We start from the raw sequence: 16,620 nt of genomic DNA on the forward strand, positions 1-16,620 counted from the left end.
TATCCTGCTTTAGGCAGTAATGAGATGTGAATGTGTGGACTGATGACCACGTTGCAGCCTTGCAAATCTCTTCAATAGTGGCTGACTTCAAGTGGGCCACTGACGCTGCCATGGCTCTAACACTATGAGCCGTGGCATGACCCTCAAGAGTCAGCCCAGCTTGGGAATAAGTAAAGGAAAAGCAATCTGCTAGCCAATTTGAAATGGTGCGTTTCCCGACAGCCACTCCCCTTCTGTTGGGGTCGAAAGAAACAAACATTTGGGCAGACTGTCTGAATGGGCTTGTCCGCTCCAGATAGAAGGCCAATGTTCTCTTGCAGTCCAATGTGTATGCAACTGACGTTCAGCAGGGTGGGTATGAGGACGGGGAAAAAATGTTGGCAAGATAATTGACTGGTTCAGATGGAACTCCGACATCACCTTCGGCAAGAACTTAGGGTGAGTGTGGAGGACTACTCTGTTATGATGAAATTTGGAATAAAGGAGCATGGGCTACCAAGGCTTGAAGCTCACTGACTCTATGAGCTGAAGTAATAGCCACCAAGAAGATGACCTTCCAGGTCAAATACTTCAGATGGCAGGAATCTAGTGGCTCAAATGGAGCTTTCATCAGCTGGGTGAGGACAACATTGAGATCCCATGACACTGTAGGAGGTTTGACAGGGGGCTTTGATAAAAGCAAACCTCTCATGAAGTGAACAACTAAAGGCTGTCCAGAGATAGGCTTACTTTCCACATGATAATGATAAGCACTAATAGCACTAAGATAAACTCTTACGGAGTTGGTCTTAAGACCAGACTCTGACAAGTGCAGAAGGTATTCAAGCAGGGTTTGTGTGGGACAAGAGCGAGGATCTAGGGTCTTGCTATCACACCAGACGGCAAACCTCCTCCATTTAAAAGAGTAACACCTCTTCGAGGAATCTTTCCTGGAAGCAAGCAAGACTCAGGAGACACTCTCAGAAAGACCCAAGGAGGCAAAATCTATGCCCTCAACATCCAGGCCGTGAGAGCCAGAGACTGGAGGTTGGGATGCAGACATGCCCCCTCGTTCTGAGGGCTGGAAAACAATCTCCATGGTTCTTCGGAGGACAACACCAGAAGAAGAGGGAACCAAATCTGACGCGGCCAAAAGGGCGCAATCAGAATCATGGTTCTGCGGTCTTGCTGGAGTTTCCGCAAAGTCTTCCCGAAGTTTCAGCAAAGTCTTCCCCACCAGAGGTATGGGAGGATATGCATAGAGAAGGCCTGACCCCCAATGAAGGAGGAAGGCATCTGACGCTAGTATGTCATGGGCCTGAAGTCTGGAACAGAACTGAGGGACTTTGTGATTGATCTGAGTGGCAAAAAGATCCACCAAGGGGGTGCCCCATGCACAAAAGATCTTGCGGACAACTGCCCTGTTGAGAGACCACTCGTGAGGTTGCATTATCCTGCTCAACCTGTCGGCCAGACTGTTGTTTACGCCTGCCAGATACGTGGCCTGGAGAAACATGCCGTGATGGCAGGCCCAAAGCCACATCTGGACGGCTTTCCGACACAGGGGGTGAGATCCGGTGCCCCCCTGCTTGTTGACATAGTACATGGCAACCTGGTTGTCTGTCTGAATTTGGATAATTTGATTGGACAGTCAATCTCTGAAAGCCTTCAGAGCGTTCCAGATCGCTCGCAACTCCAGGAGATTGATCTGAAGACCTGATTCCTGAAGGGACCAAGCTCCCTGAGTATGGAGCCCATCTACATGAGCTCCCCACCCTAGGAGAGATGCATCCGTAGTCAGCACTTTTTGAGGCTGAGGAATTTGGAAGGGACGTCTCAATGTCAAATTGGATCGAATTGTCCACCATATCAGGGAGTTGTGAAAAGCGGTGGACAACAGGATCCCATCTTCTAGATCCCCTGCAGCTTGATACCACTGGAAAGCTAGGGTCCACTGAGCAGATCTCATGTGAAGACGTGCCATGGGAGTCACATGAACTGTGGAGGCCATATGGCCCAGAAGTCTCAACATCTGCCGAGCTGTGATCTGCTGAGACGCTCTGGCCAAGGAAACCAGGGACAGAAGGTTGTCCGCCCTCGCCTCGGGAAGATAGGCCCGAGCTGTCAGAGTCCAGCAGAGCGCCTATGAATTCTAGTTGCTGAACTGGAAGGAGATGGAACTTTGGGTAATTTATGACAAACCCCAGTAGCTCCAGGAGTTGAATAGTCATCTGCATGGACTGTAGAGCTCCTGCCTCAGAGGTGTTCTTCACCAGCCAATCGTCAAGATAAGGGAACACATGCACCCCCAGCCTGCGTAGCGACACTGCAACGACCGCCAGGCATTTTGTGAACACCCAGGGCACAGAGGCGAGCCCAAAGGGCAGCACACAATACTGGAAGTGCTGTGTTCCCAGACGGAATCGAAGACACTGCCTGTGAGCTTGGCAGTATCGGGATGTGTGTATAAGCATCCTTCAAGTCCAGGGAGCAGAGCCAGTTGTTTTTCTGAATCATGGGAAGAAGGGTGCCCAGGAAAAACATCCTGAACTTTTCTCGAATCAGATATTTGTTCAGGGCCCTTAGTTCTAGGATGGGACGCATCCCTCCCCCCTGTTTTCTTTTGCACAAGGAAGTACCTGGAATAGAATCCTAGCCCTTCTTGCCCCGGTGGCACGGGCTCGACTGCATTGGTGCTGAGAAGAGTGGCGAGTTCCTCTGCAAGTACCTGCTTGTGTACCTGGAAGCTGAAGGACTGAGCTCCAGGTGGGCAATTTGGAGATCAAATTGAGGGAGTATCCCTCCCGGACTATTTGAAGAACCCACCAATCAGAGGTTACAAGAGGCCACTTTTGGTGAAAAAATTTTAACCTCCCTCCGACTGGCAGATCATCCGGCACGGACACTTTTATTGCGGCTATGCTCGCCCGGAGCCAGTCAAAAGCCTGTCCCTTGCTTTTGCTGGGGAGCTGCAGGGGCCTGTCGAGGTGCACGCTGTTGATGTGAACGAGCGCGCTGGGGTTGAGCCTGAGCAGGCTGGCGGGAAGGTGGATTGTACCTACGCTTACTGTAAAAGCATAGGCAGCATTCCTCCTCCCCCCGTAAAAACGTCTACCTGATGAGGTAGATGCTGAAGGCGCCCGGTGGGAGAGTTTGTCGAATGCAGTTTCCCGCTGGTGGAGCTGCTCTACCACCTGTTCGACCTTCTCGCCGAAAATATTATCCCCCTGGCAAGGAACATCCGCAAGCCGCTGCTGGACTTGATTGTCTAGGTCAGAGGCATGCAGCCAAGACAGTCTGCGCATCACTATACCCTGAGCAGCGGCTCTGGATGCCACATCAAAAGAATTGTAAGTACCCCTGGACAGGAATTTATGACACGCCTGCAGCTGCCTAACCACCTCCTGAAAAGGCCTGGCCTGCTCCAAAGGGAGCTGATCGACCAGGTCCGCCAGTTGCTTCAAATTATTCCGCAAGTGAATGCTCGTGTAGAGCTGGTAGGACTGGATTTTGGAGATGAGCATAGCTGACTGGTAGGCCTTCCTCCCAAAAGAGTCCAGTCCAAGCCTTCCGTCCCGGGGGCGCCGAGGCGAAATCTCTCGTACTTTTGGCTTTCTTGAGAGCAGAATCCACAACCCCCGAGTCATGAAGCAACTGGGTCTTCATCAACTTCGGGTCGCCATGGATCCTATACTGGGACTCAACCTTCTTGGGAATGGTGGGATTACTTAGTGGTTTCATCCAGTTCCTCAACAGTGTCTATTTCAGGACATTATGTAGGGGAACAGTGGATGACTCCTTAGGTGGCGAAGGATAGTCCAGGACCTCGAACATCTCAGCCCTGGGCTCATCCTCAGTTACCACCGGGAAGGGAATGGCCATAGACATTTCCCGGACAAAGGACGAGAAAGACAAACTCTCCGGAGGAGAAAGCTTTTTGTCTGACGAGGGAGTAGGATCAGAGGGAAGGCCACAAGACTCCTCAGAAGAGAAATATCTTGGGTCTTCCTCTGCCTCCCACGAGGCCTCTCCTTCGGTATCGGACAGGAGTTCTCTGACTGCAGTACGAAGCCGAGCCTGTCTCGACGCCGAGGAGCTATGTCCTTGATGGCGATGCCGAGAAGTTGACTCCCGTGACTGTGGCGATGAAGCTCTCTCCATCGACGTCGAGTCAACTCTGGGGGCAGCCAAGATCGATGACGCAGGCGGCACCGACGTCGAGGGCCTCACCACAGGTGGGGAGCCAGCCGCTGCATCTATTGACGGTTCTGTCGGCGCAAGCACCTGCGGTACCGGAACAGACGGTTGCAGCAGCCTTTCCAGGATCCCTGGAAGAATGGCATGGAGGCACTTGTCAAGAGTGTCTGTCGAGAAAAGCTGTGGCATCGGTACAAGAGTCGAGGCTAGAATCTGCCGAGGAGGCGGTACCGGGCTATCCGGAGACTGGCGCATCGACTCCTCTTGTATGGAGGGTGAGCGGTCCTCCCGGCATCGACACTTCACGGGTGCCGAATCCCTCGACGCCCCGGAGTTCTCGGTACCATGATGAGAAGGGGACCGATGACGGTACTTCTTTGCCTTTGCTCAAGGCACGTCACCAGTACCCCTCGGTACCGACGAGGCCGTGGAATCCACTTGCCTCCTTGGGGGTCAGGTCCGAAAGGGGTTGGTCACAATGGGCCTGTACCGCAGGAGCCCTTGAGGCAGGTGGAGACCCACTCGATGGTTCACTGCTGCCAGCATGTGATGGTCTCTAGACAGCCATTACCTGCGGTCCCGAGGTCAATGCACTCTCCGGTGCCGACATCGACACCGCCACCGCCGATGACCTCGATACCGCTGTTGACGTCGACGCCAAAGTACCGGGCAAAGCTCCAAACAGGTGTTCCCATTGAGTTTGTCTCGACGCTTGTGTCCGCTTTTTAAGACACAACTTACATGCGTCTGGGCGATGGTCGGGCCCAAGGCACTGGATACACCACGCGTGAGGGTCGGTGCCGGAGATTGCCCGGTTGCACCGAGTGCGCTTCTTGAAGCCGCTGGCGAGCCTCGATGTCATCGACGAAAAAATAGCGGCAGTGAAATCAAAATTCGCGATGGTGCCAAAGGAAAGGCACAAAAAAAGGGAGAAAACCTGTACGGACGGCCAAAATGGCCGCACACGACGACGAAAGGAAACAAGGGCAAAACTAAAGAAACTTAAGGGAAAACTTTTTTTTTTAAAAGAAAAAATGAAACAGCTCATTCCCGAGCAGAAACGGAGAGAAAAAAACCAGCGAAAGCCGGCTAAAAACGAAGGCTCTTCTTTTCTGGGGCACAGAACCGCCGTAAACAGCCGCTCTTGACCATGGAAAAAGAAGACTGAAGCGGGTCTCTCGCGCGATGGGCGGGAAGATGGCCACACGCTCGAAGGCGTTAGCAACTTTTGTTCCTAGGAAGGTTTTCCGGACCTGGGGCTCCTGTGGACGTCACCTATATGTGAGAACAAGAAGCCTGCTTGTCCTCTGAGAATGGCTAGTACTAGGAGAACCCGCTAAAGCCTTCCCAGTTCACGAGTCCATTCAGGAATTCATTACAGCCCAGTGGTCTGATCCAGATGGCGACCTTAGGGTGGTGAGGGCTATGGCCCGTCTCTATCCAGTAGGAGTGACTCGCCTTGACAGTTTTTCCTCTTCCTAAGGTGGACATGTTGGTGATGGCTGTCAACAAGAAGACTGCCTTTCTGGTGGAGGGTGGGGTGTTTTTGAGCGATATGAAGGATCGGTGCTTCTTTGAAGCGCTCGTTTGAGGTGTTGGTGCTGGCGTTACAGGGGTCCATTTGTAGCTCTAATGCAGCCGGGGCATGCCTGTCCTGGCTCCAGCAGGTGCTTGAGCACAACCGAGAGTCTACCACCTCCTTGTCAGTCACTGCTCCTCGAATGGAATCTGGCCTCGCCTATTTGGCTGATGCTCTCTGATTTAGTGAGGGCGTCCACCAAGCAAATGTCTTTGGCTGTTGCTTTTAGGTGTTTGCTGTGGCTCCATCATTGGCTGCAGTTATGGCTTTTAAGCAGCGTCTCACTAAATTGCCCATTCGAGGGAAGTTACTGTTTGGTGAGGACTTGGAGAAGATAGTGAAGGACGAGGGATTCCAAATCCCAGCGCCTTTGAGAGGATAAGCCCAAAGCTACTGCCAGGGCTAGCTCCTCGAAACCTCGGTTTTGCGAGGCCTAGCGGTATCGGCCCAGCCGGACTTCAACGGCTTTTCAGCATCACAGATTTCAACAGCGCTCTTCCTTTTGTACTGAGAAATGGCCCTTGGGAGCAACTTCATGACAGGGAGCTCTGAGGCACTCTGTGCGATGGGGTGCTGGTCTACTCTTCCATTTCTCAGATAAGGAGTCGGCTGACTCTTTTCTGCAAAGTGTGCCCAGATTACTTTGGACCAGTGGGTGCTCGAGCTTATCAGAGACAGTTACAGGCTAGAATTTTCTGTGCCTATCGGAGACAACTTTTTGGAGTCTCGGTGCACCACAGCCACCAAGAAGGCAGTGGAAAATGACATGTTGCGATCACTGCTGGATACGGGACTGTGACGCCCATTCCACGCTCCGAGTTACGCACAGGCCGGTATTCGATTTACTTTGTAGTACCCCGCAAAGGGGGCTCCTTCAGACCGGTTCTCAACCTGAAGAATTTGAACGAGTCTCTGCAGGTGAGGCATTTCCATGTGGAATCTTTGAGGTCTGTAATAGCAGCAGTCAAAATCAGGGCAGTTACTCACTGCGCTGGGTCTGAAAGAGGCCTATTTGCACATCCTGATTTGGCCGCTGCCTCAGCAATTTCTGCAGTTTGCATTGTTGGGCCTGCATTTTCAGTTCCAGGCCCTGCCGTTTGGTCTGGCCACAGTGTCACATACGTTTTCCAAGGTTACGATGGTGGCAGCAGCATTCCTATGAAGAGGAGGAGTCGGGGTGCATCTTTACTTCGACGATGGCTGATCTGAGCAGATTCAGAGCTGGAAAGTCAGGTCACCTACCAAGTCATCGAGTTGTTACAGTCTCTGGGCTGGGTGATCAATTTTCCAACCACCTGAACCCCTCTCAAAAGCTGGAGTATCTGAGGGGTCCACTTCAACAAGGCGAGGGGGCGCATTTTCCTGCCGGAGAGCAGGAGGAGGAAGCTTCTGGATCAAGCGCGTGGCTTGTTGCGTGTTCCCTGGCCGTGCACCTGGGATTATGTGCAAGTGTTGGGCTCGATCTTGGCCACTCTGGAGCTGGTGCCGTGGGCGAGAGCTCACATGCGACCTAGGTAGCATTGGCTTCTAGACAGGTGGTCTCCAGTGTCCCAGGTATATTGGCGCTGCCTGCTGTGGCTCCCGCCGGCACAGCATGAGCTGGTGGCTGTGTGAGGCCAGTCTTCAGTGGGGGATGGCATTGGCATCACCGCAGTGGGTGGTGGTAGTTACAGATGCCTGTCTCTCAGGTTGGGGGGGCTCATTGCCTCCACCGATATGCACAGAGGCGATGGAAGGAGATTAAAGCAGCGTGGCCCATCAATCAGCTGGAATTGAGGGTGGTGTTGAAAGACTTGAAGGCCTTCCAGATGATTCTGGAAGGACAAGCGATCTATATTCTCTTGCACAACACGACTGCGGTGGCCTACATCAACCGCCAGGGCATCGGTGGCACACATTGCGGGTCAGAGCAGCGTGCAGGCAGACTTTCTCAGCAGTCACTTTCTCGACTTGGCAGAATGGAAGCTGGCATCAGAGGCGTTTCTCCAGATCTGCCGCAAGTAGGGGACTCAGGAGATTGACCCGATGGCGTCCAGAGTGAATGCAGTCCATTGGTTTTCTTATATTTTGTTCTTGTGATGGCTTATACTGTGCTAAATTGGAAATACAGTGAGACAGAATAATAGAATTAATATCCAAAAGTTTCTTTTGTTTGTTTTAATCATCTTTATTAAAAGCAAAACATGTTGGTTGATAAGCTTCATGCAACATGCAGAACAAGAAAAATCAGTGAACCATCCAACATGGCACAATATAAACTTTTACAGAGAACATACCCCAAGAACCCTTCTCCTCCCTTCCTCCCTCCCTATAAGCCCACACTTTTTCCAACCACCAAAATAACACAACAGATGTACAGATAGGTAGGACCTAAAGCAGTACAAAACAAGTCGTCATAAACAACATAGTTTGTGCCAAATCGTTTAACCACTCTTAGGTTTTGCCTTTGGGTTTAACAAGCAATACTATATACATGTAAGGTCTATATAAACGAATTTAAACAATCTCTGTTTAAGGAATATACCCTAAATATGTAATACTTGGTAGCAATAATGAAACAGCGATGGAATATTCACATAGCAGGCAGCCAAACAACAGATTTATTTTTCACTGAAGATAATTAACTTTGTATGAACTTGGCGGCTAGTACTGTGCTGTTTGCTATTTTGTAATTTGGAGTGTATGGTTTGCCTGCATAATAAAATCGGACATCCAAATATTTTTCTGCCACTGTTTTAACAAATGCACATGATTTCCTGCTGGATCATACTCATACATGTGACCTGCCAAAACTGGGAAGACAGTTCTGTTGGAGAGCTTGTTAACACAGACTGCATTATTTCAAAACAAGAAACTCGAGAAAAAGAAACTGCTGGGCTAGATGATTGGAGACAGAGCATCTAAAAAAATGTTCACACTTCATACAAATTACAATAATATCTGTTGAACGATAAATAAGACCACCTTTACTATTCTGTGTTATCAAAAAACACAGTTCGCTGCCACTATCATCACTCAAAGCATTTATGCAGGTCTCACAATGTAGAGATGTTTGCAACTTAAAAACAACAAATCCAGCAATATATGCAATAATTTTTTCTGAACAAATGGCCAGATGGTCAGGTCTTGGGATACAGGTGTAATTATAGTCTGGTATCACACTTTCAACAGGATCAATGAGACTGTGTCAACTGATAGAATTGGTAAGGACTGATGCTGAGGGTGTTGCTTCGGCTAATTGTTTGATACAGTTAAAATGGAAAGTTTCCAGAGGCAGGCAATTACCGATCATTATGCACAAGTATTTTTCTATAAGCAGCAATGAACTGCCTAGCTGATGGGTTGTTGTTACAGCCCCCGAGACATCAAATTTTTCCAAAAAAATAACTCCAAATGATTTTGGCTTACTTTAAAGGCACACGAGAATTTCATTTGATATTCAGGTTTACCAATCAGCAAGTCATAGAGCATCAGCAAACTATCAATGCAAACTATAAACCCCTGGAATCAAGTTTTACAAACTAATTCTAACATAAACTTGCAGTGTCTGGATTCCTTCAAAGACTTTATATAAGACCGAGTAGTGTGTAAAATGGACTTCCTATCAGCTATGTTTGCTGACTGCAATGGAGCCTTAGAACCTCGACATTTCAAATTTCGTGATATCATCACATCAAAAAGGCAATTAAACATGTGAATAAATTTAACAGTCGCTTTACAGCCAACAAAATCCAATAGCTTCTCATTATTCCCAGGATGCATCTCTATATATTATTTGGTATCTCTCTTATAAATAGTAGTAATAAACAATATTAAGTGCATTTTTATAATATACCACTGCACTCCACAAAACAAAAGGAGCAAGCTTCCACAAATTATCTTTTTTTTTATCTAGGCACAGGAGAAAAAAAAAAAGATTTTAAATGCTCCCAGATTTCAACCTAATTCATGTTTAATGTGGGATATAAATGTCATAAATAAGTAAATAACTAGATAGAAACTCTGAATGTTGACCACTTGATTCTCATAACATGATGTCTGTTTTAGTGGCCCTTTACCAGGAGATTAAAAAAACGTCTGACCAAATACAACACGTGCTAGGGAGTCCCTATAACTAGCCCCTCCAAATGACACACTGAGTATGATTTATAAATTACTACTCTTACCTATGAAAAGTTATTCCATTATTATATTTTCTTTGTACACCCGTATGCTGCACAAGCAGGCATGTTTGAAAATGTAAGTGAGATTAAATAAAAATGCTACCAACAAGAACAACAAAGATGTAGCAGCTCATAGGTTTGCTTGCTTTGTTTTGAGTGTACTAGATGATGACTGCGCATGGGGAATGGGAAACAGGGACTAACCAAATTGGCTTCAACTTTTTGATGTCATCCCATCTCCTGTTTTCTTTGGCTGACCCAACCAAGGAGGTTAGCTTGAGAACAGGAGATGGTACGAGGTTATCTAGTCCATTATATTGGTTGAAGCCAGTAGGTGTAGCCACAAGTACACCCAAAGCATATTGAACACAATAGTACAAGATTATTAGAAATAATGAACTGCCTATGTGTGGTCCATCTGTAAAAAGTCAAAAGCTGTTCCAGTTGGATAGGCAGTGTTTTAAAAGGTGGAGGACAAAAGATTTTTTTAAATTTTTATTTGTTACATTTGTATCCCACATTTTCCCACCTACTTGCAGGCTCAATGTGGCTTACATAGTACCGTAAAGGCGTTCGCCAATTCCGGTATGAACAAATACAGTAATGTTGTGGTAGAATAATAATTTTTACTTATTTGACGGCTTTTTTATTTGAAAGCGTCCCATATGTAGATGTAAATATCATGAAATCAAAACTGAATATCACTAAAACAGCTTCTAAATTTATTGTAGCTGGTGGAAACAGCACTAATAAAGACAGTATTTTGTGCTCATTTTTCTACACTGTACTATACAATATAGTAACACATGGCCAAATTTCAGTGAGGGTATCCTATTTTCTGATGGGTTCATCTTAACTATTGCTGTAATCTGCCTTGGGAAGCCTGGTGTTTTAAAGACTGGAAGTAAAATTAAACTTGCATTGGGGCACGTAGAATCACATCTTCAACTCAACTCTTTTGTACAAATGGATTATTCTGTTTTGAGCATGTTTTAGAGAAAGTGGTTTTCATAAGTCAAAATAATAAAAATATTTTCTTTCATGCAGATCTCTCATTTGTTTAACTAAATGGGTTATAAGCCCCTAATGCAGTCCATTGGTTTTCTTATATTTTGTTCTTCTGATGACTTATTTGTTGCATTTGTACCCCACATTTTCCCACCTATTTGCAGGCTCAATGTGGCTTACATAGCGCCATGAGGCGTAAGCCGCCTCCGGTGATGAAACAAATACAGAGTGATGTGGTACAGAATGAGATGTATGTGTTACTACTGTGCCAAAACTAGAAATACAGTGAGACAGAATAATAGAATTCAGTAACATCCAAAACTTAACATTACAATTGTGTTCACATTTGGGTAATAACTGAGAAAATGCTGTTGAAAACTGACTTGAAGAAATTAAATATATATCACAGAACTGAAAAATGCTGGCACATTTTTCACCGACTCTGGACTTCTGCATGAAGGTAGCTCTGCCCTCAATATTTAATATCTTTCTTTTAAATAGTAGTAATAAACAATATTAAGTGCATTCCACAAAACAGAAAGGAGCAAGTTCCCACAAACCATCTTTCTCTTTTGATTGAGAGACAGGAAAAAAAAAATGCTCCCAGGTTTCAACCTAATTCATTTTTAATGTGGGATATAACTGCCATAAGTAAATAAATAAGATAGAAACGCTGAATGTTGAGCACCTGATTCTCAAAATATGATCACATGCTAGGGTGTCCCTATAACCAGGTCCTCCAAATGACACATTGATTTGGTACTACTCTACCTATGAAAAGCTATTCTGTTATCATACTTCCTCTGTGTACATCTGTATGCTGCACAAGCCAGGGGCGTAGCTACGGGTGGGCCCAGGCCCACCCAATTTCAGCTCTGGCCCGCCCACCCACTTTTCCTCAAGGCCCGCGCCAGTCCCAGCTCCCATTGCCGGCCACTGCTGCTTTTCCTGATGAGCAGCAGGGCTGGCGCTACAAAAAGAAGAAGCGCTCAGCTGACTGAGCTGAGCGCCAACGACGAGAAAAAATGTTTTTAAAAAAACGCGGCACCGCAGGCAGCCTCGAAGCATTGGCTGCTGGCTCTGCAGGCTCCTTCCGTCTCTTACGTCACTGCCCCTGGAGCGAAGCAGGGGCAGTGACGTAAGATACGGGAGGAGCCTGCAGACCCAGCAACCAATGCTTCGAGGCTGCCTGCGGTGCCGCGTTTTTTTTTAAACATTTTTTTCTCGTCGTTAGTGTTGGCGCTCAGCTCAGTCAGCTGAGCGCTTCTTCTTTTTGTAGCGCCGGCCCTGCTGCTCAACAGGAAAAGCAGCAGTGGCCGGCAATGGGAGCTGGGGCTGGTGGGCCTGAATCGGGAGAGGGAAGACAGACGGGAGGGATGGCAGAGAAAGACGGGAGGGATGGCAGAGAAAGACGGGAGGGATGGCAGAGAAAGAGGGAAAACAGACGGGAGGATGGGGAGAGAAAGAGGGAAAACAGATGGAAGGATGGGGAGAGAAAGAGGGAAAACAGATGGAAGGATGGCAGAGAAAGAGGAAAAACGGAAGGATGGGGAGAGAGAGGGGGAAACAGACGGAAGGATGGCAGAGAAAGAGGGAAAACAGATGGAAGGATGGAGAGAGAAAGAAAGAGGGAAAACGGAAGGATAGGGAGAGAAAGAGGGAAAACAGATGGATGGGGAGAGAGACACTGGATGGAAGGATGGGGAGAGAAAGAGGGGAGATGGATGAAAGGATAAAGAGAAAAAGGGGAGAGACTGGAAGGATGTGGAGAGAGAAGGGACACTGAACAGAAAAGGGTAGAGAGATAGACACTGGTTAGAAGAAGGGAGAGAGACATTAGATGGAAGGATCAGGGTAGATGGGTAGAAGGATGGGGAGAGAAAAAGGGAAGACACTGGATGGAAGGGTAGGGAGAAAGAAAGAGGTGACACGATAGAAGGATGCAGAAAGAAAGAGGGGAGACTATTGGAAGGATGGGGAGAGAGAGGGGAGACACTGGAAGGATGGGGAGAGAAAGAGGAGAGCTGCTGCATGGAAAAGGGGAGTAGTGAAAGATTGGAGAATAAAAGGAAGGGGCATGGGGAGAACAAGGGTGAGAAAAAGATGAAAAGCCATAAGTAGATGAAGGAAATTAAAGAATGGCTAGTAAGAATGAATTAAATCTGGACACAGAGAGAGGCAGAAAAATACTGAAGAAAGCAAAGAAAAAGGAGAGAAAAATGACAAATGGCCAGGAAACCCTGGCAGAAGAGTTAAGTGAAAACGAAGGAAAGCAGAATCTAGAGACTGGGAGCAACACAATGAGAAAAACTAAATGGCCATACAACAAAGGTAAAGAAAATAATTTTATTTTTAATTTAGGATAAAGTAATATGGTGTTAATAAAGTTTCAGAGACCAATACTTCCTTCCTTAGGTCAGGAGAGGATACCATAACAGCATTATACTGACCCGAGGCAGGAGGTTTTGGCCTCTGAAAGCTCACTGAAAAGGATTAGGCTATTAAATAAATTGTCTGAAATCTGATGCACTGAAAAGCAGCACTTTACCCTGTGTGACAAATGCATCTGAGTGTGACTAAATTTTGCTGGGGGGGGGGGGGGGGGGGGTAGAGAGAAAATTTTGTGCCCACCCACTTTGGGTTCAGGCCCACCCAAAATTGGCAGTCTGGCTACGCCACTGGCACAAGCTGACATGTTCGAAAATATAAGTAAGATTAAATAAAAATGCTACCAACAATAAAGAACGACAACATGGATGCAGCAGCTCATAGGTTTGTTTGCTTTGTTCCGAGTGTATGCAGAATGACAGCTGCGCAGAGAAGGGGAAGCATAGACTAATCTTAAGTGGCTTCAACTTTTGACGTCATACCATCTCCTGCTCTCAGTCAAACCTCCTTGACCCCAATTCTACAGACTTACAGGAAAATATATTGGGGGTGCTCAGGCACCCACAGCATCCACAAAAATGGCACCTATGATCACAGATGATGTTCATCCATCTCAGTGGTCTGACATTTTTAATGTGATCTTTCTTGTAAAATATTGGTGGACCCTTGCACTAAAGGATATAAAGCCTTTAGTAAGTAGCAAGTTAAAAATGGATATACAAGGGCCACAGATCCTCCCATCCTGTTTACACCATCCAGTGGTGCAGAAAGCAGCTGTAACCATACTCCTCATTTCACTTGCTGAAAGAGGTGCCAGATGAACTGTTGCTCTCCTTTGCCCCATATGTGCATCAGGTTAGCAAGCACCATCTTCAGCAGCAGAGCAAGCAGGAGAAGAAGAGAAAATGGGGATCTCTTCTACTTCCAACACATTTTCGGTAGCATTAGGTGGGCCAGGTAGAAGCAACGCAGGGAGATATCAGGGCATGAAGCCCTTTGGCAGCTCTTGGGAGAAGGTGGTATGGCCTGGCTCATAGTGTGCCAGCTGGCAGAGGGAAATTGAGCTATGAGAACAGTATAAGAGTTCAAGAACACTGGTGATTCAAATTCAAAGAGCTACATAGTACCATATGGCAGCAACAAGCCTCCACAGTATAGAGCAAGAAAAGAATAAAAATGCACATACATTTGACAGGAGCAACCAGTGGCACACAGGATATACACTGAAGAACAACTGTCTCTCTCTCTCTATACCCAGACTTACTACCCTGATTCTTGCTGCCATGTTTGGGATACAAACCGATACTGGTGAATGTCTTCAAAGGACTTGGTGTTGTTAATAGCAAAGACGCAAAGGAATCCTTCCCCAGTGCGCATGTACTGGTCTCTCATTGCACTGTATTCTTCCTGGCCAGCTGTGTCCAGAATATCTAACAAACAGGTTTCTCCATCAATTACCACCTGCTTCCTGTATGAGTCCTGGGAACATAAAGAAAGGACAAGGATTACCCTCTTTTTTTCCCCAATAATAATTTTGGGGGACACTGAGTAATGATAATTCCGTATCCCCCTACCTCCTGCATGTGCTCTGGGGAAACAAAGAAAAGAAAAGGCACTGTCCCTTGTTTTTGCATGTTAGATAAGTGCATACTAACATAATACTATGAAACTGGTACTGGTTGGAAGGAAGTATTCCCCCCAAATACTAAGTAGTTCTAATGGTTTCTGGCTCCAAATACAGTAATAACTAAATCCTAACAAATGCAGGCATTCACATAACGTATTCTGTCTGGCACAGCTAACATAGAAGGCCAGATGTCTGAGCAGCAATCACACCAGTTGTAAACTACACAGCTGCTATGTTTGACCCCCTTAAAGCTGCGGCTCTCATTACAGCTCCTGCCTCTGTCCAGACTGAATGCTTGACCCAAGACAACATATTTGTTTCATGGGATAGATGCATGCACATTGAATCCCTCATGAAAGAAGTACATGAACTAAGAGGAGACAGCAAAACTAAGAAGCATCTGTGACAACAGAAATTCATCCCAGAGACACATGATGAAACACCGAGGATCACCAGCAAACGTAGAGAAGATTTTGTGCAGAAACAGGACAGCTAGACAAAGGTCACCAAATCCTGCAAAATGAACCACCAACTCTATCTTTTGTTGAACTGAAGAATCGGTTCACAGTCCTGGGGGTATAAGAACTGAAAACATCTAGGGAACAGGAGGAAACAATGATCAAAAATCCCAAGGCCGCCTCATTAGTTGCTGATAAGAAGCGACATGTAGTGGTAGTCATTGATTCTCTTCTGCAGGGTACTAAGGCACCCATCTGCTGACTGGACATAATGTCCGAGGAGGTGTGCCGTTGGGATGTAGCAGAAAGATTGTCTAGACTCATCAAGCCTAACAGACTACTATCACATGCTGCTAATCCATGTGGGCACAAATGATACTGCTAGGCATCCTAATGAACATATCAAACATGACTTTTTTTTTTTGTTACATTTGTACCCCGCGCTTTCCCACTCATGGCAGGCTCAATGCGGCTTACATGGGGCAATGGAGGGTTAAGTGACCTGCCCAGAGTCACAAGGAGCTGCCTGTGCCTGAAGTGGGAATCGAACTCAGGTCCTCAGTTCCCCAGGACCAAAGTCCACCACCCTAACCACTGGGCCACTCCTCCACTTCATGGATCTGGGTCAGAAGGTAAAGCACCTAGGTGCGCAGGCGGTATTCTCATCAATTCTTCCTGTATAAGGTAAAGGCCGAATGAAGGAAGCTTGCATCCTGGAGCTAAACGTATGGCTGCACGGATGGTGCCAACGCATGTGCTTCGGTTTTCTTGACCCTGGGATAATTTTCCAAGAGCTACTGAGTGGCAATGGTGTCCATCTTTCAAGAAATGGACGAAGTATCTTCAGTAATGGACTGGCTAAAGTACTAGAGCTTTAAACTAAATTTGCTGGAGATGAGTGAGAAAAGCCCCGTCTACTACTACTAACAAACATTTCTAAAGCGCTACTAGGGTTACGCAGCGCTGTACAATTTAAACATAGAAGGACAGTCCCTGCTCAAAGAGCTTACAATCTAAAAGACAAGAGAACAATCTAAAGACAAGTGAACACTCTAGAGGACGAGTGAACAGTTAATCTGATAGGGTGGATAGATTGGGGCATTTTATATTTCTCGAGCGGTTAGGCGCCGAAGGCAGCATTGAAGAGGTGAGTTTTAAGCAGAGATTTGAAGATGGGTAGGGAGGGGGCATGGCGTAAGGGTAAAGGAAGATTGTTCCAGG

The 16,620-nt window shown here is 46.8% G+C and overlaps 1 protein-coding gene across 4 annotated transcripts in view; it reads right to left on the reverse strand.

The window, feature by feature from the left end:
- Positions 1–16,620, reverse strand: part of HRAS (HRas proto-oncogene, GTPase) — a 154,873-nt gene that overhangs the window by 52,079 nt on the left and 86,174 nt on the right. For all 4 annotated transcript variants that reach the window (XR_003941950.1, XR_003941949.1, XM_030201284.1 and 1 more), the window contains exon 3: positions 14,615–14,793. Coding sequence is in view for 2 of the 4 variants with exons in the window: in XM_030201284.1 (XP_030057144.1) it covers positions 14,615–14,793 (179 nt within the window). In the remaining 2 variants the exon portion in view is untranslated. The remainder of the gene's footprint in view (positions 1–14,614; positions 14,794–16,620) is intronic.

The sequence above is a fragment of the Microcaecilia unicolor genome, chromosome 4 (assembly GCF_901765095.1).
Source record: "Microcaecilia unicolor chromosome 4, aMicUni1.1, whole genome shotgun sequence".
Lineage (NCBI taxonomy): Eukaryota > Metazoa > Chordata > Amphibia > Gymnophiona > Siphonopidae > Microcaecilia > Microcaecilia unicolor.